General features: G+C 42.7%; 3 protein-coding genes across 3 annotated transcripts; 2 read left to right on the top strand and 1 right to left on the bottom strand.

Annotated features, from left to right (window-relative positions):
• Positions 1-214: 214 nt before the first annotated feature.
• LOC108090385 (NADP-dependent malic enzyme) lies at positions 215-2,237 on the bottom strand. Its single transcript, XM_017189033.2, has one exon. It carries the CDS (start codon positions 2,117-2,119, stop codon positions 260-262), a length of 1,860 nt encoding a protein of 619 aa, XP_017044522.1. The 5' UTR covers positions 2,120-2,237; the 3' UTR covers positions 215-259.
• Positions 2,238-10,455: 8,218 nt separating this feature from the next.
• On the top strand, positions 10,456-12,726 carry LOC108090388. The gene is made up of 3 exons (XM_017189037.1): positions 10,456-10,985; positions 11,497-11,711; positions 12,293-12,726. The coding sequence occupies exons 1-3, from the start codon at positions 10,475-10,477 to the stop codon at positions 12,398-12,400; spliced, it is 834 nt and encodes a 277-aa protein (XP_017044526.1). The 5' UTR covers positions 10,456-10,474; the 3' UTR covers positions 12,401-12,726.
• Positions 12,727-14,083: 1,357 nt separating this feature from the next.
• On the top strand, positions 14,084-15,648 carry LOC108090285 (protein mono-ADP-ribosyltransferase Parp16). Its single transcript, XM_017188895.1, has one exon. It carries the CDS (start codon positions 14,368-14,370, stop codon positions 15,454-15,456), a length of 1,089 nt encoding a protein of 362 aa, XP_017044384.1. The 5' UTR covers positions 14,084-14,367; the 3' UTR covers positions 15,457-15,648.
• The last annotated feature ends 9,071 nt before the right edge of the window (positions 15,649-24,719 follow it).

The raw sequence follows: 24,719 nt of genomic DNA, 5'->3' as shown, positions 1-24,719 counted from the left end.
CTATATATAACCACACAGCATGAGTTGACACATGAAAATTGCATGCAATTAATTGCCCGGCGGCGTACTTGTGCTCCGACTTTGGTTCGAATCGAAATCAATATGCAGACGGGGCAAACAACTGTTATTAGACATGATACGCCATGCAATTTGACCCCCGTTAGAGCCACCCTAATACCCCCCTTTGGAGCCACCCTAATCCCGGTTCGCCGTCTCACCAGTTCACTCGATTTAATAATGGTTTCAGTAAGTATAGGTCCTAGATGTTCAGTGTGTAGTACTTGAGGGATTCGGTGGTGGCGATACTGCGGCTCTGCATGCAGTACACTTCCACCAGGTTCTTGCGGTAATCGGGATTGTACATCGATGCCTTGATGTACTCCATGGGGTTCTCCGGCTGGGGCCACAAGGTGGCCAATCCTCGCCGGAAGGCGTACGTGAAGAGGGCCTCGGCCATCTGCAGGCTGATGCACTGGATCTTCCTCATCGGCGGATAGACGTTCCGCTTCTCCAGGTCGCAGGGCCAAACCAAGCTGGCCAATCGCTCGGCGGCCACGCAGAAGGCCTCATCCGGAACGGTGGTGAACCCGGCCAGCATCACTCCATAGCTTATTCCGGCCACCAAGTAGCTGCTGGTGCAGTGACCCGGTTGATACCACTTATTGGCGTACTTCAGTGGCGGCAACTTCGATCCCGAGATGAAGATGCAGCGACCTTTTGTGTAGGCAAAGGCATTCTCCGCCGTGCACTCCGCCTGCTGTTGAGGTCTCGAAAGAGCAAATATTATGGGCTGTTCGGCACTCCTTTCCATGGCCCGAAGGACATCTGGTGTAAAGCTGTTGGGCTGCGAGGAACCACCCACCAGAACATTGGGTTTCAGCTGCTCGATCACCTCCACCAGGCTGGAAATCGGCTCCCGGGGTCTGACGAATTCCAGGAGCTCCTCGGGTATCTCTGGCCTGCCCACCACTACCAATCCGTTGGCATCGCAGAACCAAATCCGCTCGCGCGCTTTCGCCTCCATTAGTCCTTCCCTTATGAGGAGGGCCCGGCACAATCGAGCCATGCCAATGTTAATGGCATCGGCTCCATAGAACAGAAAAACGTTGGATGAGAAGAAGGTTCTCTTGAGTCGGTTGCACACAATAACTCCAGCTAAAGCCACCGCTGCCAAGCACTGGAAGTCCACGTCCACGATGCACTGCCTCGAACGGTACAACTCCAACTGCTTCTTGGCCTTCTGGGCCTCAAAATCCATGCAGAGTATCAGAGCATGGGAGCCATACTGCTGAGTGACTGCCATGGTGAACTCCTCGAAGAACTTGTCGTACAACTCATCCGAGCCACGGTGCTCCCTCAATCCCGTGTACATGGGGTCCTGCAGGAGCTCCTCGTTGTTCGTGCCCACGTCCAGCATGACGGGCAGGCAAAAGTCCGGATGGACGCCCGCGTAGATCACGTTGTTGTGAACTCTGGAGAATAGGACGGGCATCTCATCCACTCCGAGATCACCGAGACTCTGAACAGAGGCTCCGTTGCTGACCATCAGGATGCGCACGACACGAATCGGCCAGTTGGCCAGGATCTGCGGAATGTGGCCCAGATCCTTGATGGTGACGTACAGACCCTGGCCGACAATGTGCAGGATCCGGTGGATCTTGAGCAGAGCCGCCGAGGCCGAGGCGTCCGTCATGGCCACGTAGTGATCGGGATTGCTCAGCAGGACGCGGTAGAAGAGCCGCCTGTTCTTACTCGACAAGTCGTTCAGGAAAAGGTACCGTTGCGTCTCTGTGGTCATCGAATCCAGGATCTTCTGGATGACGATCACCTGCTCCTCGATGGTGCGCACTGCCACGGGAAGCAGTCCGTGGATGGAGAGCACCCTTCTCTCATTCAGGGTGAAGGCGAGTCCCTTGTTGAATCTGCTGCTGTGGAGCATCCAGCTACCGTTGAGCCTCGACGCCGGAGTCCGGCAGTCCGTCCGCCAGAAGGTGTCTACGCGGCGCGGCATCGTTTCGATCCTCTGCATCCTCTCGAAGTCGCTCACGCACATCACCTGGTTCTCCTCCTTCTGCTTCTTCTCGACCTTCGACTGACTCGTCCTCGGCGTCTTCTTCATCGCGTGTGTGTGTGTGTGTGTGTATTGGGGGATATGTAAGGATATGTAAGGTATAACAACAACGGTGCGTGTGGAGTATTATAGTCCGAACAAGACCTGAACCAATACTGACGGGATAAGACCGCCTGCTTGTTAATCCCGCACTCATTTGCATGCACTGTCAGCAAGGAAAGTCATATAAAATTTGGAAATTTGAAATATAAAAAAAAAAATTATATATTATTATAACACAAATGTATTTGAATATACCATGCTTTCATTTTGGGATTGTATTTCATTCTTAATTTGCTAAACAAGATGCAAATCATGCATAAGTTCATTTATGCATTTAGCTTCAATGTGTAAAATGTATAATAAATATTTGTATTTATTGGCAAACATTAAATGTACTAGATAATATAATTTTTTTTTCAAAACACGATAAAGGTTAAAATATATATATTCTTAATTACAACTTAGTCCCACGTTAAAGACTAAAAACGTTTATTAACAGATTTGTAATTCATTTACTGATATACAACTTTCTTTAATATAGTTTAAAAACCTTCTTCAAATCTATGTTTCAGCTCTTTATTTCCAATAGCTAATTAAAATAAAATTAAATTGCTTAAGGTTTGTGGACTTTTAGCCGAGTAGAATTATATTATTATAGAAAAAAAATTAAAAAATGGGAATTATTTAATCATAATTTAATATATACTCTTATAAAAATGCTTATAACTCAAATATAAAGTGAACAATTTGTGTAGTTTGTAGAGTTCATTTACGTAATGGAAATTCTGGCATTGCTCTGAATTTAATTAAAAAGTTTTTCCCTCAGTGCAGCAACCCGAAACGTATTCCAAATTCGAGACCGCATCCAGCATCTCTATCCCGTCATCCCGCCATCCCCCACCACCTCATCCACACCCACACCCACACCCACATCCACGTCCACATCCGCAGCCACATCCATCCGTCCCACCGGGCATTATGCAAATTGTGTTGCGCACTTTGCGGCGACCTCAAACTCAGAGTGACATCCTAAAATGTCGCCACTTCCGCCTCGGATCTAGCCATCTTCCAGTCCCCCCCAATACCCCATCCTCCCTCACTCGGTAAACAAGTTTGTCAGAATTTTGATGCAAAATATCAACAATGTCGAGGGGCTGTGGGTTGGTGGGTTGGCGAACATCAAAAGCCCGCCGAGCCGTCCAAAGTCTTGGCCGCACCTTTTATGCTAAATACGCGCGACAGACAACACGGCCATTGCCATTTGTGGCCGGCACAAGTGCACTTGGCCGCCGGAATCTTAAGTGGAACGGCAGCGGAGTAATATTTTTTGGCCCAAACCAACGAGGGCGAAGGCATGGCTGAGCATTAAAAAACAAAAGGAACCGAATGGCCCGGCCATAAGCGGCTTAATTTCCTGGGACTGCGTCTGGGAAAAACTGGGGATTCGGCCAGCCAACCGGCCAAAAAGAGCTTCCCTTCTCAACTTACACATTCCGATAAGACTAACCGGGGGATACAAAAATTTAAACACAGCAAAAATTCCATAACTAATTGGAAGTGGAAATGCACAATACACACTACGAGGACTCGAACTTGGGTTCTTGGTTCTGGGTTCCGGGTTCTGGGTTCAACCTTCCGAAATCCAATTATCTGCCGAGATGCACAAAACTCTGTGGGAATGCCGGGTGGTGTTGAAGGATATGTGGTTCCAAGGACGAGTGGTTGGTGTTGGATGGTGGGTGGTGGGTGGTTGGGCGTGTATGCATCACAAGTTCATAATGAAATCAATTTTCAATCAATCGTTCGCATAGCAAAGTAGTAGCAGCAGCAGTCAGGCAGTGTTTTTCTCAGTTCTCCTGAGGAGACTTTTGCTCCTGTTTTGTTTGGCTTTATTTGCTCCTTGCTCCCTACTGGTCCTGCTGCCTTTTTCCTGCTCCCTTTCGCTGCTCCCTTTTTCCTGCTCCCTTTTTCCTGCTCCCTTTTCCCTGCTCCCGTTTCCCTGCTCCCTTTTCCCTACTCCTTGCTCCTTTGGACAGTTGGACATTTGCACTTTTTTCGCATTTGCAGCTCGCTCCACTCGCTTATTTTTTTCCACCTTTTCCTTTTCGGCCACGGATGTGCTACAAATTGAATTTCTGCCGCGGGACACATTAAGCGATCGCCTGCCTACGGCCTTTGGCGTTTGAACATAAAAATTTATGCGATTCGAGCGGGATCGAAATGGGAATGGCATTGGGAATGGAAGTGGAAGTGGTAGTGGCGCTGCAGGTGCCCTTCCTGCACAAAGAATGTTTATGCGTCGTTTATACAGAACAATTTGAATATTTTATGGACAAAATTCGATTTCGGTTCGGCTCCCTTCCGACCAGTACGTGCACTAAAAAAGTTTTGCATATGGAAATTGATTTCCTTTGACCACACATACATGCGATAGTCGCCTGCTATAAATACTTGTGCGTCCGTGTCCAGTTTTTGGTCATTCACACGCACGCTTAGGCAATGCCAAAAACTCTGCTCAATTCGATGCTTGACAACTGTCAGGTGAGCCAACAAATAAAAAAATGGGGAAAAAAGGAGCAAAAAATACGCTAAGAGCGAACAGAAAAGAACAAAAGTAATTTGCACCTCTACGGAAAAGTTTCGAAACCTGGCAATTTATATGCACCACGTGACGCTTTTTTAGGACCCTACAAACTGACATACTACACATGGCAAAATGTCAACACAATAAAAATGTTTGTAAAAAAAAAAAAGAAAAACTAAAATACAATAAACTTCAATTATTTATAATAAATTCAGAGATATGGATATATATGAAATGAATAGAAATAACGTCAACAGATCCCACTTTTGTAAATTAGTTTTTATTATTTATTTAATATTGATGTAGATCTTTAAATCATCAATATTTGTTCAGATATTATTAATTTCAATATCTTTCAAAAACTAGGGTTCCTTTAACGTAAGTTAGTTTTCTGTTGCCGAAATTATCATCCTTAAAAACATTTATTTTGTAGCTTTGTTAAGTTTCCATTTATTTCACTAACATTCTAACCATTATTATTATTTTTTTTTTATTGTTTAGCCTACTATATTTTTCCCTGTGCACCCAAACACAAATAAACGATGCCAGCATCTTATTATCAAAATGGCCGAAATTGGTACAGTTTTCAGTTGAAAAGTTTAGCAGGCCACAAATCAAATCGAATAAACTGCATATGGATTTAGTCGCATTGCCAGCCGAATATTCGCGGCCAGCTGCCGTAAAAAAGTGGTCAACCCTTGGGGAAATTGTTGCAGTTTATCAAATGCTTTCGCATCGCATGTCGTGGCCGGTGCATTTTGGCATTTTTATTGAAATTCTCCATTTATTCGCCGCTCTGGGCATTTAATGAAAGTGTCACACTATTTCACAATTTCGGCATTAACTATTTGGATAATTTATGGGCCTCGAAGGGTTAGCGAGTGCAATGGAGTGGGTTTCTCCTCTTAAATGTTGAATGTGAAATGCGAAATGCTCCTGGCGCAACTCAAATAAATGTCACATGACTGTCGGTGTTGCTGCTGTTTGCCTTTGGCCCCGAGGCTTGCACAAAACTGCTCAAAGTGAAAAGTCTTAAATAAAAAATTTATAAGCTTAATAAAAGCGATGCAGCCAACGCTGAAGCGTCGAAGGGAGCGAAGTAAAGGGAAGGGAAGGGAAGGGGGAAAATTCTGTCGATTCCTTGTTGTTCGTATATAAACATATACTGGTACGTACATATATACAGAGCACACACGACAAACTTTCAAATCGGGAGCTACGTGCGTCAAAGCCAAAAAGCCCCAACTTTATATCGCGCTGTTTGCCTGCTTTTTCCATCCTCCATCCAATTTTTCCCCCCGCTTTTACTTTGGCAACTTCAAAAGACTTTTAGCTTATTTTTTAAGTCTCCCTCTTTTTTTTTTTTTTTGATGCTGCCGCTGCTGCTCCTACTTTTGCTGCTTTGCTATTTTATTTTATTTAATTTTGTATAATACTTCTTTTGACCAAGCTTCCGGTGCTTCTGCTGGTGTCGTTGCCTATTTAACCGGAATTTAGTGTTTATTTGGCTTATATCGGAAGTGCCCCGGGTCCGACATAAATATCAAAAGCGAGTGCAGGCGTGGGCTGGCTGAATTATGTAATTAACTTGTTGCACGCTTGCAAAATGGAGAGCGAAAACTATTCGCAATCTGGGCAAAACTAATCGCATGTATCCGGCAAATAATTCCGCCGCAAACGGAGCCGTATTAGTGGCGAATTAAAGGACCCATAAACACGAAATCAGCGCATGCGAAGCGCTCCCAAGCAGCCAAGTCCGCATAAAAATTGTTAACGGAAGCGAAAATTAATTAAGCCACAGGCCAAGGGCAAAGCACGCACTGCCACGCGATGGGCAAAAAAAGGGGCGGTGCAGAGAGCTACGCTCGGAAAAGTGGGCGGGCGGAAAAGCGGTGAAAATCGGTCATCTGAGGCTGCTGCGCTGCGCTGCTCGGAAAAATATTGAACGCCTGCTGGCGACCGAAACGCGCTTTTAGACGTGCTCAAATATTTGCCAAACGTGTCAAAAGCGCTGGAACACTCTGCTCTTCAGTCTGAAGGACGGGGATCCCCGGCCCCCAAAAATAACCGAGGCCCCAATTGATTGAAGGTTGCGCTGGCAGTCGACGATGACCTGTGTGTAAGGACATAATTTCTGTTTTCTGTTTTCGTTACAGTTTACTGACATCCTTCTTCGACCGGGCAGCAGATGGAAACCAAAGCCAAAGCCAAACCCGAAAAATTGATTGACAACTGACGGGACAAGTCAGCGTGGATAAAGTACATATCGATTGATCTGTCTATCTATAAATAACCCATATCGTAATCAAAATGTCACAGTGGGGGAACAAGCGGCACATATAAATAGGTATTTATTAAAGCTTGGGTTGTCCCCAAAAAACTAGGCTGTCCATTTATGGGACTCGATTTAAATAAGGAACAACTTTTTCAGGTGCCGGAATCAACATAAACTTTCTTTTCAGCTTAACTCAACATATTTTAAATCTATTGGAACGATTAAATTAATTGTTTTTCAAATATTAGTTAAAAGTTCTTGACGTTTACTCTTAAAAAAATAGGTTCATTATACCAATTTAAGGAAAATGAACTTTTTATTGGTATACAATGCTTTAATTAATAATTGATTTTCTTTATATAATTCGTTAGTTTAATGTAAAAGAACAAGTTTTTAAGGAAAAATTGCCATTAAATGCGATAAGTTTTTAAATGTTATGTACCCTAGATTTGTATCAAAATAAAGCTGGTAAAACTGGTATTAAAGATTTCTTCCTTTGGTTCATGGTTACTAAACTTAAACCAAACTTCAATCTCTTTTCAACTACAGGTTAAAGCATTCGTTCTTGTTTTAAGTAGCCTACTAATCTGCTGACATTTCGATTTTGTGAACATGTAGCCGGCAATTAAACAACAATTTTTCCTACGTGCAACCAGAGTGGAAAGCGAACTGGCAAGAGAAAACATTAAGTGTGAAGCAGATTACAAGCTCAAGGGGAATGGGGGATGGGGACGGGGTGATGGGGAGGGGATGGATGCTCCAGTTGGTGAATCTGGCAAGAAGTTTCGGGGACAGGCCGCCTGGCAAGGAATCGGGCCTAGACAAGTTAATTTATGGCAGTCAGTGAACCATCCCAGATACTACAGGCAACGTCTGCTGATGCCACAACTCAAAGAGCTCCCTGCAGCCCGTTCGTCTTCCCAGCTCCATTTCCCTCTGCCTTTGCCTTTCCCAGGATTTCCCACCATGCAATCCCTGCAATCGGATTTACTTCTTCTCCGGAGCTCCCCACTTTGAGCCTTTTTTTGTTTTTCTGCGCTGCGGCTGTTTGTGCGAAAACTTTTGCTAATTTGCGGTAATGTTAATGCTGAACTTTGCACAAAATTAGTCAAGTTCTTGGCGCGGCTCGACTTGGCGCTGCGGATTAAGCGCCATGTTACGCCAAAAGTGTTAAGTTGGAAATAAATGTTGACACTTGCGGTAAAGCGGAGCTCTTATGCCGCAACATAAACAAAAGGCGCCTGGCCAAGAAAATCACTTTAAAACACATGGCGCCGAGGTGAAATGGGGGTTTCTGCAAAGCCAAAGCCAGGCAGCATGAAATTAACTGCGAGTGGTGGCCCCATCCGCCGCCTGCCAGGATGCACTACGTCCTTCGTCCTTCGTCCTGCGGCCTCAGGTGCGTGTGTACCGCTGACTTTGCCGGACTGCAGTTAATTAAGTCGCCGCCAACTTGGGCCGCCTGTAGCAGCCACCTTTATGGCAGCTGAGGTATGCTGAAGTATTCTGCCGGGGCAAAATTAATTTATAAGTTCGGTCCGCTCAGCACACTTGAAGAAAGTCTGTACAGGATATGTGGGATTTATTCAGGGGCTTGGGAAATTTTAAAACAAGAAACGTTCTTTCAAAACTAACAGTTTTTCAGAAGAGTAAAGGTTTACTCATCAAGTAAATACAAATCTAAAGGTTTCTGCACTTTAAAACAAAAAGAAGTATGCAATGCATCGTCATGGTTCAATTTAAAACAAAAGCAGCTCCTTAATAATATTTTAGCCAAGTATTTTTTTAAAAATATACCCTTGAGTAAATGGAATAACTTGAAACGTATGGCTACTTATACCACGGAATAGATGGGAAAACCTAATACGCAGTTAAGCTTAGAATTGTCACAACCTTCCAATTTAGTTTCCCTGCGTAAATTATAATTGCAAAAACTTAAAATCCAATTAGTTGCGATTTCTTGGAGTGCAGGATAACTTGCCCGGCCAATTGTTTACGGCTCCGGCCAAACCGACACCGGCAAACTTTGAGCCCTCAAAACTTTGCGCTCCGAATTCACAAAGTGTCATACGTTACGACCGGGCCAAAAGCGAGTTAGAGAGAGAGAGAGAGAGAGAGAGAGAGAGAGAGGGGAGGGAGATAGATGGCTGGTATAGGCCAAGTTTTAATCAAGTCGAGGGCTTAGTCAAATAATTTATGTAAAAAATTGCGGTGCAACTAAAGTTCGGTCGGCTGACGCTGACAACGATACAATTATTATTGGCTTGTAGGCAGCACCAGCATTTACATTCTGCGGCATTTGCAGGCAGCGAGTGGGTGAGTGGGCTTCGCAATAAATCAAGCCAAGTGAATAAATCATATCCGAAAACACACTGCGACGCGAGTGGAGAGTGTCACAGTTGACGGCAAACGGCGACGACGACATGAAATAATGACATGAAAATTGACAATTTTATTCCTACTTAACTTGCTGAATGAGCAAATGAATATATATCAGTCGAGTGTTCGTATGTGTGTGTGTGTGTGTGTGCGGGATGGGACATATGCATGTACATATTTTATGCACAGTTTGACAAGCGAGCGAGCTGGAAACGAGACCTGAATGGGCGCCTGAGCGATTGACTGACTGACTGACTGACTGACTGAATGACTGCGTGACTGAGTGCCACACACACATACAGTGACTAACCATATGACACTCCTGCCAGCTGTCAAAGTGTGAATTTCACCCTCAAACACCCGCAAACTGGGGTTTCTGGGTGTGCGCTTCTTTGATTTGCATCGGCGGAAATGCAGTTGTCCAAAAAGCCCACAGGAAACCCGACCATTTGGATAAATTACGATGACGAGGAAGAGGACATCGACGAGGCAGTGGGGTTCCCATGGCCCGAAGCCTTGTTTTATGGCCTAATCGCTGCCACCGATTAGCCATATAAATCAATATTTTATTTACTCCAGCCTTGAACTGCACTTAAACAAACAGCTGTCTGATTTAGAGGAAGAATTCTTTCTTTGTTAGGAATAAACTTTTGTTATTTAAATATTATAAAAGGATAAACATTCTATATGTGTACTTATTTATTATTTTCCCAAACTATTCTTTATCTTGATTTGTGTTATTTGAGAGGACCAGTATTTGTTGTTCATTAATGAACAAAGAATTAATCTACATTTTATAAACTATCATTTAACTATTGCAATTTCATTATAAAATACTGTTTCATACAAAACATGGTGTTTTTTTTTCCCAAATGAAATACCCATTTATTAAATTATTATCAGAGTGTTGTGACCTCTCTTGGTTGCACCTCGGTCATGAATTCCCCTCCGGCAAGTGAGTGTTTTTGTTGAATGCTGCTGATTCAATTAAATAATCGCTGCGACAAAACGATTGTCAGAGTGCCGGAAAGTCTCCAAAGTCTCCACAAGCCGGCGGACAAAAAAGCCGTGAGAAGAGGCAGCCCAGAAGTTCGGAATCGGTGGAGAAGATCACATCGGCAGAATGAACCGCGCTCACCTCCTACTTTTCATTGTTTGTACCGCTGGCGTTTCCTTTTCGAGGGGTTATCCACAGGGCGACTTAATCACTCCGGATAGTGACGAATCGGATGTGAGCGGCATTGGATTCGTCACCCTCGATGGAAATGCCAGCGATGAAAGTGACGAAAGTGGCCAAGGCAACGCCTCCGATGACCTGATATTCCTCAGTCGCAAAAAGCCGAATTCCTCGAACAATTCCCTCGATTTGAGCGCCTTTGTGGCTCTGATACCCCTGCAGGAAGTCCAGTCCATAGCTGCCCACTTCTACCAACACGACGTGGAGTTCCAAAAGGCCTATGCCTTCCTCGCCAGTCCCCTCTTTGCGGATATCAAGCGGAAGATCCTCCAGCTCCCAGAAGTCCTGGAGTTCACCAGCTATCTGGATACCCACGGCTTGGATGTGATTAAGGTGATGCATTCGGTGGCTGCGGTGTTCAAACCTTCCGTTCTGAGCACAGTTAATGTCGTCAACGGTGCGTATGAGTATTGGTTATTATGGTTCATTACCAATTTAATTTTTATAATTCATACATTTATTAACAAATTCAATCAAATGAAGAAAAAAAAAATTAATTTTAATAAAAAAAAAACTTATAGTGCACAGAAAATAAATTATTATTATGATTTCAACAACGTAATAATCAAAATGCAATTTGTTATTTAAAAGTGAAATTATATATTTTGGTTCATCAAAATAATAAGTTTTATATAAAAATTAATTTGATAACGGTTTTTACCTATCAAGTAAACTTTCTTAAGTATTTTTTTTTTTTTTAGATTTATTGATGGGATAGATTGAAAAAACTAATCAATAAAAATAATTCTCAGTAGTAATTTTGTTAATATAATTTGTTAGTGTACAACCTCCAGCTGGTTTTTTATTGCATTAATTTCAAATTGTTTTGAAAATGTACCAAAAGCCTTAGCGGCACTGTCATACGAAAAATTTCATCTTTAAATATTAAAAATATAACATTTTATTAGAGCCAACCAAAGCCGCAATCACCGAGGAAGTCAACGCCGCCCCAGGAGAGCCCCAAACGGGTCTCCACGGAATGGTGGAGCGGGTCCTGGAGATCCTGCCGCAGGACCAACTGTACGCCCTGTTTTTCGACGAGTTCGAGAGCAACAAACAGTTTGCGGCATTCGTCGACAGCATTAGCAGTCCGAAGTTTGCCAAAATTCTGAGCGGCCTGCAGGTGAGTTTGAAGAGCAAAGTCCCCCATGTGGTAATTGTATTTCAGTTGGGGACACGCTTTGTTTGCTCGAGCCCCAGCATTCCAGCTCCCCATTTTCCCCCAACTCCTTTGGCTGTGTCGATGCTGGGGAAAATTGTTTAAAGAATTCCATTTGAAACGGCCTTCGTCGACTGCTCCATAATAATTTCCCAGAGAGACGTGAGAAAAATTTCCGATTGCTTTATTGAGTTTTGGCCAGGAAAGGTGCAGGTTAAAAGTGGGCAACTTTTATATGCGATTCCGTATACAAATCAACTTCCGTTGATGCCTCAGAATTTTCAAGTGCCACCGCCTTTTCTTTTTATGTTCTTTCTGCCGCTTTTACCACTGCTTTTTCCTTTCGCCTCGCTTCTAATTGGCAATTGAGCTGGACTACGTGAGGCACATATTTATGAAATCAAATCGCCAGCCAGCAGGCAATTTATATTTATTTTCCCCAGTCCCTGTGCCCATATATATTTATCAGCCATTCGATGCGATGCTGAGTGTTTGTGATAATTGATTTCGCCGCACTGATTCGCGTTTCATCTTCTGCCTTTCAGAACTCATTGCCGCTGCGAAATTTGCTATTTGTCCTGCACAACAACAGCATCTATGTGGAGCGGATTGTGGAGTCCGTAAAGTCGTATTTATCCATCTCCAGCTTTTAATTTGCTTAAGTTTAAGGAATTTGTTTTGAAAAGCCGCTAAACGGATTAATGTGAAGAATAGAGTGGCAGCAATTATTACCATAGTTATTTATGTAAAAAAGATAGCTCATGCGTGTTAACACAAAAATTTGATTTCTCACACTATCGTTTATAATTGATTTCAAAATCAGATTTGTATAATGAATTTTATTTTTAATTTTGGCCTTACTATTTCCGCTAGTTTTCCTATCACATCACATCCTGTTCACCTACGAAGTTTGGCCTTTGAAGAGCACATAAAAATGGGACCTCATTTAGTGTGTAATAAACGAGGGAAATCCTTTAAAGACATTTGTTTGTCCTGGTGGCGGGAAATCGATGGGAACAGGAATTATTTAGCAGGAAGCGCCTCCGGGGAATTGACAACGCCAAAAGAAACTTGGGCATATTAATAACATTGCAGGCACCCCCAAAAAGCAGCAGTAGCACAAAAAAAAAAAAAAAAAAAAAAAAAGAAGAGGGTTAAATGACGTCAAAAGTTTATCTGGGAAAAAAGTTGCCACGGCTGTTGGCTCTGATTTATGCCTCCGAATGCCAGGAGACGCCTCCGACGACGCAACGCAACAGTTGCAACTCTCTTAATGTCGGCGTTTATTTGAATAAACTCCAACTTTGATTTCACAGGCAGCGAGCACGGCAAAAAGTTGCAAACTTTTTCGGTTAACTGATTTCCACACAGCCCCACACACCTGCAGCCTCCTTCTCCCCGAAAAAAGTGGGGAAACAAAAAAATTATTTCGTTCGTTCGCGCCCCCCAGGAGACTCATAATTTAGCCGGAGTATATCAATAAATTACGCATGCAGCAGCAGGTGGAGAGCTGTAGGGTTGGAAAGGCGAAGGGACAGGGGACAGGGGGTTGCTGCCGGAGATAAAAGTATTGAAAAAGTATCCAATTAACTGCGTAGCTATGATGCAACTCTGACCACTCCACTCCTCGCCAGCTGCTCGGAGTTCGTCTCGGAACGCCCAGGTCGAGTCACCCCGACATAAGGTGAGCGTCGACCGTCGAACGTCGAGCGTTGAACGTCAAGCGGCAGACAGCAGGCATCAGGCATTCGACATCAGGCTCCATTAATCAATTACAGCCCGACCAGGCAACCACCCACAGGACCACCCAACCATAACCCATCCGGCGGAGATCTCGCTTGCCAACTGTTACTAGGCGTACACTAGAAAAAATAGGATTAGAAAACGCTACATTATGTTTTATGTCCTATCAAAACCTTTGCAGTATTTTTGGTTTAGTTTTAATGGTAAAATGCTGGAAGGTAATAAAAAGGTATACTCGAAACTGTGTTTATTTATGACAACTTTGAACTAAATTTTTAGCTACTAATTTAAATAATTAATACAAATTATACAAAACGTGGAATATTTCTTTAAACGTTTTGAAGCTCTTATTATTTGAGCAATAAAACCAAAATGTTGATTTTTCTAAAAATATAGGTACATAAGATTAATGCAAAACAATGTATTTTATGAAGTAAAATATCTACGATTCTGATACAAATGATAATCCATTCTTTCGTAAAGTAATTATGAATATTTTCATTTAGAAGTAAAATACCAAAGTTTTCTAAAAAACTTTCTATCTCGATCCTATTAGTTCAAATCTAAATGTTCTACAAAAAAGATTCTAACGTCAAAATTTGTTGTCTTAAAAAGTGCAATTTGTTTTAAGTTTCAAGAAGCAATTTAATAGTCTGAAGCCCAGCACTCGAAAGGTTTTTTTCCAAGTGCATTCCAGGACGAAATTCAATCTCCTGCAACCAGTGCGGGCAATCATCCGACCTGCCACCTGGGCGACACACTTCATTCGATTGTCGAGATTGTCGGAGGCTTAGATTGATGCCCGACGGCTTGTCGAAAACTCTGCGAAATAATTTCAAAATTTCGGTCTCTGAAGGGAAATCCAAATCCGGTGAAAATGACTCTGCTTTCGGGAGCCTCATCGAATAGGTTTCAAAGTCAAAAACCAGCGAAACGGATCAGTTGGCGGCGTTTGGTGGCACTACTGCCGCAATCTATTGTTTTGCCGGTAAAATCGGGAAAACCAAATGCATTTCTCGATATGAAGGCACTGAATCTTGTGTATCGACGTCTTCAGGAAGACTTTCTGGGCTGTGAAGCTCTGTGGACGATATTTGTGGCCGCTGCATGGAGTTATCGTTACAGGACGAGATTGAGACCATTTTTAAGCCATTGGAGCACCATAGATGTGCTCTGTAATACTTTGGGGGAAGCCCCCAGATTGGAGGTGTTGCAACAGCAGCTGAGGCACTGCGATTATCAGGCTTGCTCCTCCAATGTGGTTCGTTTGCTTACGGATATATTGGTGGATCAAGCCGATCGCGTCTCCTTGAGCTCTCTGCGACCTTGTGAATTTGGGGAGTTGTACTCTCATTTGGGAATGCAACCTCCTCGTTGTCCACCCACTCAGATCTTTGAGGTAAGAATGGGTAGGGGAAACCAGAAGGTTGAAGCATATGCTCGTTTGCGGCAGGACAACAAGGAATCCGTCCGACTAGGATTCTTTGGCTGTAAACTAGAAAAGCTATATGCTCTGCTAAACCACAATTGCCTAACCGATGGAAAGTGCTTAAAACTAACCAGCGATGTGAATGAGGCTCTGGCTAAAAGTAAACCTCAAGCCGGTTTGGGTGGCTCCAAATGCGGTTCGATTCTTCGCTGCGTTGCCATCGTAGAATTTGTTTTCCAGGAAAACGAAACCAGTCCGGATAAGAAGCACGTGATCATCAAGGATGCGGCAACCATGCAGATATCCTACCTGCTAATTTACGGCCAAAGTTGTGATGAACATGCGGCTGAGAAGCAAATGCAGCTGGTGGCACAGCCAGGACGAAAGCTTCTCAATTGGCTGGAGAACCACCAGGATGAAGCCATGTCCTTGGGCGTTGGCCTGCTGATCGTTTCCTCGATGGCTCACTTTGGCTGCAATTTCTTTTGCCTCTTCGCACGAACTGGCTTTCATGTTCTCAAGCGAGGGCTTATATGAAAATTGATAATCGTAAACTTTTATTTTACCCGCTTTATATCCTGTAACCTTGAACTCCAGCAGAGTTTTGTTGCCGACTTCGGTTTGGTTTTTGGTTCACCACCGAAGACTGCAACAAATCTCCGTTGGCCAGTGAAGGAAACCAAGTGACGTGCGAAATGAAATCGATTTGTGTCTTTAACTCTTTTAGAAGTGGTATCTTTTATTTACTGGAAGAGATTGGGATTGGGGGGATAAAGCAGAGGGGAACCTTGGCTTCCTAGTGCCAACATAAATAACAACAATTTAGCATTCACAAGTGACGCAGTAAAAATTTATGCGCTCTCGCACATTTTCAATTTTCTGCAATTTTTCTAGCAATTGTGTTAAAATTTCTTGCGGCCATTGGGCAACATCAGCAGCTCCAGCAGACGTTGCATGTGGCAAGGACACAGACAGATTTGTGTGTGTGTGTGTGTGTGCGTGTGAGAGGTTGTGCACTGTGAGAAAAATAAATAAACTAATTTTCAAAGTGATACTCAAAGCTGATTAAGTTGAAGAAATGCAAAGAAAGCTAATCGGAAAAAATATTAAAAAGGCATACAAATAGTTATACAAATTTGAATTGTTAATTTTTTTGTCATACCACCTTATCTATAAAATAAAACATTTAGAAGCAGCAATATTAGGTTTAATTCTATTTTGTTTATTTTATATAGTATGCAAACATGGTGGGAACTACTAAAACGCTTTTTTAATTTTATTCCATTTTCCAAAATATATGATATATTTATTTCATTGCCTCCAAGCATAATTTTCAGTTCAAGGACACGCCCAAAGTTTACTTTAAGTGCACGCCCTTTGAGCATTATGTGCTGCCGCCGGACACTTTTAGGGCCGCACAATTTAGAGACTTGGCTGGGCTAGATTTTCCATTCCATTTTTTCCAGCACGCTTTTCTTTTTATGTCATGGAAACCCGCCAGCAATGTGTGTTCGTGTGTGTACTTAGGAGTATGTGTCGCTGGCTGGCTGGCTCCGCTTTTTTACATATGCTCGTCTGCTCGTTGCTGCTAGAAGTTATGCCCGGAATTCCAAGCTGCCGCTCGATGGCCGCCCTTTCAGCTGGTCCCATGGTCACATGGTCACATGGCTGTTCACGGATGTCCAGTTGGCCAGATGTCCAGATGGTCAGATGGTCGGCGGGACGAGTGGACAGCGCATTGCTGGCATTTTGAGGCGTTGCTTGTGCGAGGCATTTTTGCAAGCCATATTTCATTGAATTTACATGCCCGTCCCGGAGTTTTAGCCCCTGTTTTTGGCCTGCAATTACCGTAAAGTCTCCGCCGACGCTCTATCAGTGCTGATTTAGACTCCATTTTTACTCCCATTCCCCAGATCTACTCACTTGAAGCTGCCGTCTGACAGTTCCCACCAACCATTAATAAAGGCACACATCAAAGTTGGCATTCGCCACATAAAATTCAATTTAGTGGCAGCGACACCAAATAAAAAGGCCATCCCCTGAGTGAAACGCTAAGCCGAGATGCACATTAGCATGAGTGCACAGGGAAAAATTGTAGCACTATCTTATTTATTTTGTATTAGCTTACAAAAAAGAAAATGAATGTAATAAACATATCAAAAGTTTACAAAATAAATTTAAACTTTGGAGACCCTTTGAACCAATGAACTTTGAGTTCATATGGTCAATTATGTATATTTTATTCGGTATATTATTAATAAAAAATCAAAAATATATTTTTGTATACCATTTCATAAATTATTATTTAATTTTGTTTTTATAAATTAACAATTCAAGGCATAAGCTTAAATGCATTTTTCCAGTGAAGACATTGATATCAAGTTGTTTTTTTTGTATTAATTTTTAACAGTGTACCAAGAAGCTAGGGGGGTGTTAACCAGGTTGGAGTGGATAACAGATGAAGGGAAATAGAAAGTTCACCCACTTAGGGCTTGCACTCGAAACTGAAATCAAAATAAATGTCAACGCTGCTGTCACACAAAACCAAACCGATTTCTCCCTGCTTTCTTTCTTTTTTTCCAAGCTTTTCCCCAGTAAGAGAACCATCCCCAGATTTTCCCCACTCCTTTGCTTTGGGGTCGAAGTTTTTGACTTCCCTAATGACAAAGTGTGGTGACGCTGGCTTTCCTGCATCCCGAGGACGAAGATGATAATGTCGATCACGATGCGGCCAGGACGTTGATGATGCAATTTCCCAGCCAGAAGTGGGTGGTTGGGTGGTGTGCTGTACTGTGGAGTGATTGGGTGGCAATCCCACCCCATTGTGCGTTTTGTTAATCTAGCAAAATTGATAAGGTGTGAAATTCTTGATTTTATTTTCTGCGTCGTGCGCACCAAAATGTTTTCCTTTCTTCGTTCCACCTTCTTCCACCTTTTTCTTTCTTTCTTTTCGTTTTTGATTTTCCCACCCTCCTGGTTATTGTTGGGGTTTTTCCCGTTTCCATTTTTTGGGGCGGCCTTTGATGTTCTTTGATGAGGTGTTTGTTTAGTTTTTCCACCGCTTGTTGCCTCTCTCATACTTTATTTTGTGTGTGTTTTTTTTTTTTTATGTTTTGGCGTTGTAAACGCAATTTGGATACGATTCGGGCGGCAAAAGCCGAACCTGTCTATCACGCTTCTTTCCATTTACATTTTAAACGAAATTTAATCCAGTTTGCGGGAGCGCAACAACACCTTCTGTCAATTGCTTTGAAATTTAAATAAGCAAGGAAATTGACTTTGCCACGACAGCCGAGAGTCATAAGAACTTGCCACATAACCGGAGCAGTCAGACAGCAGACATCAGACAGCAATAGGACAAGGGTACACACATTCGGTTATCCATGCGTTTTCCGTGTGTTTTCCGGGCGTTTTCCCTCGGCTCCGGCTTAATTATTGGCCCGTCAATTGCACAAAGCGAAACAGAAACGGAAACCGAAACAGAAACAGAAATTGTTCAAACGCTGGCCGTCCATAAATTGATTTGTACGGATCCAGGGGAAAAAAAAAAGTGTAGCCATCGATAGTGGAGGGGGTTTGTGGAAAAACCCTACCGGGAAAACCCAGTTAAAGTGCAACATGCCACTCACTCGAAGTTCCCCCAACGCTCAGCTGGACTCTCTCCATTGAACTCGATTCAATTCTATGCGATTCGGTTCGATTCAATGGCCTCAAGTGGTGCAGCTGCCCCAATCCTGTATTTGCGGATTGTTTAATTACTGGAAATACTCGCACCGAACTCAAAGGATACCCGTCCTCCCGCTTTTCCCAGCTAATCAGTGCATTAGCTGCATCCGCCATTATGGCCGAATGCAAACTTCGAGTGTCTCGTCCTCAATCAGGTGTCCATATCCATTGCTTAGTGACCACAACGTGAAGAGCCCGATGGCCGAGGGCAATCAAGATTGCAATGAAATTAAACACCGAAAATAAACGGAGAGCAAAACCTAGATTTATAGTTATACAATGTATTTTTTACGTTATACAAATATAAGTAAAAATTCTTAAATTTATTGATATTAGTAATGATTAAAATACTTACTACTTTTATTGGCATTAAACTGGTTGAAAAATCATAAATAATTAGGAAACCTTAAATACAAATACAAAAACGAAAAGGTGTTTTTTGTTATTTTATAGCTTTAATTAACTTATTACTTAATAACTTATTACTGACAAGGAAAACATTGAAATCATAAATGTAATATCTTTTTTGAAACCGTTTTTTAAACTGAACATTTCAAATATTGTGAACATGTTATTGCTACTAAAAAAACCTTTCGTTAAGAAAATATCATTCCTTTTCTTTTAAGAATATTTAATCTGAATAGAAATGGGTACTGTAAAGTTTTCCCGGTGTCGGATTGGGTCTGAGATTGGTCGAATCTCAGGTGGGCGGTGGACTGGGGACCGGGATCAAAGTGCGCCTTTGAGTCGCTCAAGTGGCCACGCAGATAGTGCCCCGCACAAAGGCTCGTGGTCATGTGACGGTCGGGCGACCTAATCGCTTCAGCAGCAGCAGCAGCAGCAGCAGCAAAAGCAGCAACTAAAGCAGCATCATGTGGAAGCGGAGCATCTGCCCCAGCTGCAGATTGCGCATACGCAGTGTGGTCTTTACGCTTAGGTTTATTTGTCACGCAGCATCGCCCCGCAATTGATTTAAAATCCGCCTGATGGCAGCAGAATTCGATGTCGGGGCTGCGGGTCTGACATTTTGGCAAATTTCATTTGCGCCGCAAACCCAGTTAGTTGGCAAAGTCGCGTCGAAAGTTGCGCTCTCGCGTTGCATGTGCGTTAATGCTGGCAGTTAACTTGATTTTGTCGCATTTACCCACACATTAAAGAGGCGGCGGCAAATGAGGCAGCCAGCAGCGGAGCTTGCAGCTCGCAACTCGCAAGACAAACAATGCCGCGCGAGACAAATAACTGATGGGCGGCGTCCGTAGCAGGTTGAAAAGTCTGCGCCACGAAGTATGCAATGCACAGAGCTCATCAGCGCAGCCCGCTGGCAAACGCAATTTGTGGCACACTCAGAAAATTTTTAGAAGAGTGCGCTATGTGAAAGTCAAATAAATAAAGCAAAAAGAAAGGCAGGAGAATTCTTTGTATTGTAGTGGAGAAGCTTACAATAAAAGCTCTTAAAAGATATGATAGTTGATTTCAGTTAAAGTATACCATTATTAAGAAACATTCTATGCTATGAGTATAGAACAGAAATGATAAAGTTCGCATTTTGGGTAAACAATGACTAAATAATATTATTATTATAATATTTAAAAATAGAAATATCAAAACTTATAAATAACAATCCATTTAACTTTGAAAAATAATTGCAAAACAATATTTATATTTATATTGTATTTATTAACTTTAAAGTATTTTTGCCAGTGAAAACAAAGACCGTCAAAAGAGGTGAGCGCTGCTAAGTGAGTGAGTGATGCATTCCGCAGACGATGGGAGTTGAAGGAAAAATGGTAAATTACGTTGACAACAAAGCCAGGGGGTTGGGTTAAAAATCCTGTTGTGACGCCGTTTGGATCTTGGCCCCCTATTTACATGCAAGTATTCTACATGCGTGCTGTTTATTTATGATTGCATTCGGTGCCCTGTGCCCTTTACCCTTTGCCCCTGTACCCTGTTTTATGCCATATAACTCAACCCGTTCACTGATGGCCTCATGTGCAGTCGCACTCCTCGCTGCTCTTGAAACCGATTAAATATAAATTAAAGGAAAAATTTGCATATTGATTGCAGACGGCAACCGTAGCATCCGCTCGGCGATTAAATATTTAAGGCTTCAACAACTTTATAAACAATATTTAAATTTTAAGATTCGAATAATTTGTTGTTTATTTGACAAAATTTTCAAAGAGATTAAAAATGGTTTTCTATTTTCTACAAGACAAATTTGAAGTCCTGTCTTACTTAAAGTTTCTCCTTGGTAGATTAGGTATTAAGTATTAGGTTTTACGAAATAAAATGTTTATGAATAAAGAATAATTCTTTCAAACCTTAAAGCTGTAATTCTTCTTTAATAATTTGTATAATGTTTTTGTCCTTCCTTAATAACATTAAAAAACATAATGATTCCATGAAACACCTGACAGAATTAAACCATTTGAGTGGTTGCTTTCGCTGATATTTTTCCCCGTTGGCCGTGCAACATGTTTCGGCAATTGAAAACTCGAACGACCGAACACCGGGTTTGTCATCGAGCATGTCAAAACAAACATTATAATCCATAATTCGCCCGACCCATCCACCTACTTTCGAATAACAGAGAACAGAGCTCATGTGCGCCGCTCCTCTTTGGGGTGGCATATTTTTAATGCGTTTATGCTAATCGTGCGGATTTCGATGCGGCTTGCCTTGTTAAATGTGCCAAGGCTGGACGTGCCGGGAAAATACGAATTTGGAGAGGAAGGTGGAGTGGGAGGGGAAGGGGAGGGGGTGGTGCTTTCGACCCGGCTGTCAACACACACATTCTGCTGATTGCCATGTGCGTTGTCTTCTGCCCCAACAAATTTGCATAAATTGCGTTCAAGTCGAATCTCCAGTTTCGGGGACTCGAAAGTGATGAGTAAGAAGGCACAAAAACGTCGCGTCATTCCGGAGAACCCTCCTCATCGTCGTCGATGGCAATTACAGGGCCACAGGTAATTACGTGGCAGGCCGACGACTCAAGTGGCCTTCGCACTCACCCAAAACGTCCAAAATTATGCATCGACATTGAAATTGAATGACTCTGCTGAATTTGACATCAAGTTTAAATTACTTTGGCAACACAGACACACACACACACACATACGTATATACACACACACGGGTACTTGGGAAAGTTGCAGGGGGTATAATCAAGTGCCATGTCAATGGTCAAACAAAATTTTCGCCATCAACGTGGCCTTTCCCCTTTTTCTGGTCCACCAAAAATTTTCAATTATGCGAAATTTGGTTTCTTTTGTTGCACCCGCTGCCTCTGTGCCGAATTAGGCACGAAAATTCTCAATTGAATTGGCCCTGATAATGACAACTTCATGCATTATGCCTGCCCTGAGGGCCCGGGGAATATGGACACATGGACATATGGACCGAGGACCCATGAACCAGGACCCTGGCCCCAGTACCCAGTATCTAGTATCTAGTATCCAGTATCCCAGTGGCCAGAACCTCATCCACAGTTTGAACGACAGCGACAGCCGCTGAGCCACTGAGGCATTCAAAAACTTGACAATTTCGTTCACCGTCCTCCTGCCACAAATATGCGATTGCCTTGTTCTGGTGAAAATGAATGGACCCCCGAATCTCCGGGTCCGGGTCCGAACCCCGCCGAAAACCCGGGCCCAAAGCCAACGAAACGCGCCAGTTTGTGCATTTCTCTTTTCTTTTTTTTCCTTTCGAAGGGGGCTTCCCCCAGGGTTGCATTTGGGGTGTGTGGGATATGCGAGGTGTGCGGGGGTGGCGGTCGGCTGACGGCGCTATGTGGTGCAAATTTTCACAAAAATGTACCAAACATTTCGCCGTACATGGAGCATGGTGCTCCCTCATCCTGCTCCCCTCTGCCCAATCCCCTCTTCCCTCTCTGCTGCTGTGGCATGTGTGCAGGCGTTGCTGCTGACGGCTGGCTGGCCTAGGAGCCCCCTTTTTCACCGTTTTACCCCCACTCTCTCGCCCGAATGCAAGTCAGAGGCTTTCGCTTTTACACTGAAATAAATGTTAAGTAAACAATGTTCCTATTTAAATTGTAATTATTCAATTTATGACAATCTCAAAAATTTAAATTGTAATTATTCCATTTATGACGATCATTAAAGTTAGTGGTATTTAATTGCGGAGAATAACTACCATTATACCTTATTTAAAAATATGAAGTAGGGCAATTAACTTCCATTTAACTGCACTTAGTTTATAAATAACAACAAACTACAGGAAATCGGTATGCGAACATTTCTATAATCAAGAAGTTTGGCTTTTTAAATTAGTTTTAGTAATGTTAAGGGTGAACTGCAGCAGAAAGCATTTATAAAACTCCGTTTCTAATTATGTTTTTAAAAAAATCTTTAGAAAGTATATTACCATTATAATTTATTAATTCAGTAATTCATATCATAGACCCTCTGCATTGTTACAGCAACACGGAATTAAAAATTCTGAAACTTGCATGAACCTACTTATTTCCCCACGTGTACTTACCCCTTTTCCCGCGGCACTCGTGAGCGGCTGACTTATGCATTCATCCATCCCATCCAGTCAGCCGCCAGGATGCCCCGGCGAACGAGTGAATGGGAGAGTGTGTGTGTGTGTGTGGAGGGGCTGTATGTGTGGTTCACTTTTAATAAATTCATAAATATTTATGTATGCAAAATTCGGGCCAAAATGCTGCCAGCAAGCGACTGCGAATGCGGCTGGTCCACCTAGCAATCTATTCAATTTGCCGGCAGGAGCAGGAGCATCGCAGTCCGCACGGCAGGGAAAAGATCGAACAGGACTATATCCTGGTGTACTGCACCACATCGAGAACACACTCACACACACACAACACACAGAGTGACACACACACAACGCGGGAGACAGAAAATGGCGATAGATTGATGCGGCATGTCACAAAAACCGCAACAGCAACTGCAGGTGAGAAGCGAGGTGGGTTTTGGCGAAATGTCCTAGGCTGAGACATGAGCAATTTCCATATTTTGTGACTGAGCGAGTGAATCATGGGCAAGGGTCCTGGGATACGGGACTAAGGATTCAGGGATATGCAGACTTTCGACCCGAACCGTAGCGTCGAACTATGCAAAATGGTAAAATGCCTCTTGCCAAAGATTACGAGAATGTAACAGGGTTGAGCTCACAGCTGAGTTCCCCTTCAAAGTTGCGAATCAATTCTGGCATAGAGTGTGCAGCAACATGTTAATAATATCTTGAGCTACCCTGTCCAGTGAGTGGGAGCTAGGGGAAAGGGGGGTAAAAGGCCCCGGAAAAATTGAATACTTCCCAGCCAACAACTGATGTGACATCACGAGGATGCTAAACGGGAATGAGGCGTATAAATCACAGAAGGCGGCACTCACAGAGCACTCCTATTTTAATCTCGTTTTTGAATACTCGTTAACTTGCCTTTTGTTATTTTTTCTTTATTTATTTTTTTCTCTTTTTTTTTATTTTCACGCGTATTTGCATACAAATGCGGCGGGCGGAGTGCGGGAGTGGCTGGCAACCCTGGCCGTGGCGTTTTGCAAGCTGCCTACACACTGCTGAAATGATTTAAAATCAATTTATTTTTTTTCTATTATCCCTATGTAAATCATTTCACGACAGACAGACCGAGAGTGAAGAAAGTTTCCATGCAAATAAATCAACTTGATGCGTGGCCATAGGAAAATAAGAAGAAGCAAAAGCTGAGCAGAGCTAGAAAAAAAAGTCGAGTGAATGAATTCGGAATTATTTACAAATTCGCAAACAAATTTGCACATGACAAGCGATTGCGATAAGTGGGGATGGATTATGGTCGGGGAAAGCAGCTTTAATGGGACTTGATTTCGAGAATCTCCGATTGACTGGAGCAAATTGAAATGTTAAATTAAATGGGACCTTAAATGGAATTGTAATTGAGTTGGGAAGCAAATGATAAATGTAGACATTCTCTTCGCTTGTATACAATAATATTTATTAATTATAAAAGTCTCAATTAAGTTTATTTCCGCAGTAATTGCTGAATAAGTATTCCCATATTCATATAGCTTCGGATCAGGGCCGCAAAATATGAT

The sequence above is a fragment of the Drosophila ficusphila genome, unplaced genomic scaffold (genome assembly GCF_018152265.1).
Source record: "Drosophila ficusphila isolate 14025-0441.05 unplaced genomic scaffold, ASM1815226v1 contig_414, whole genome shotgun sequence".
Taxonomy (NCBI): Eukaryota; Metazoa; Arthropoda; class Insecta; order Diptera; family Drosophilidae; genus Drosophila; species Drosophila ficusphila.
This window is presented reverse-complemented; position numbering and strand designations above follow the sequence as displayed.

Bases quoted from the DNA above. Each gene is read 5' to 3' on its own strand.
- LOC108090385 (XM_017189033.2), bottom strand. From the start codon at position 2,119: ATGAAGAAGACGCCGAGGACGAGTCAGTCGAAGGTCGAGAAGAAGCAG.
- LOC108090388 (XM_017189037.1), top strand. From the start codon at position 10,475: ATGAACCGCGCTCACCTCCTACTTTTCATTGTTTGTACCGCTGGCGTT. The intron at 10,986-11,496 runs GTGCGTATGAGT...ACATTTTATTAG, and splicing joins CACAGTTAATGTCGTCAACG to AGCCAACCAAAGCCGCAATC. The intron at 11,712-12,292 runs GTGAGTTTGAAG...TCTGCCTTTCAG, and splicing joins AAATTCTGAGCGGCCTGCAG to AACTCATTGCCGCTGCGAAA.
- LOC108090285 (XM_017188895.1), top strand. From the start codon at position 14,368: ATGACTCTGCTTTCGGGAGCCTCATCGAATAGGTTTCAAAGTCAAAAA.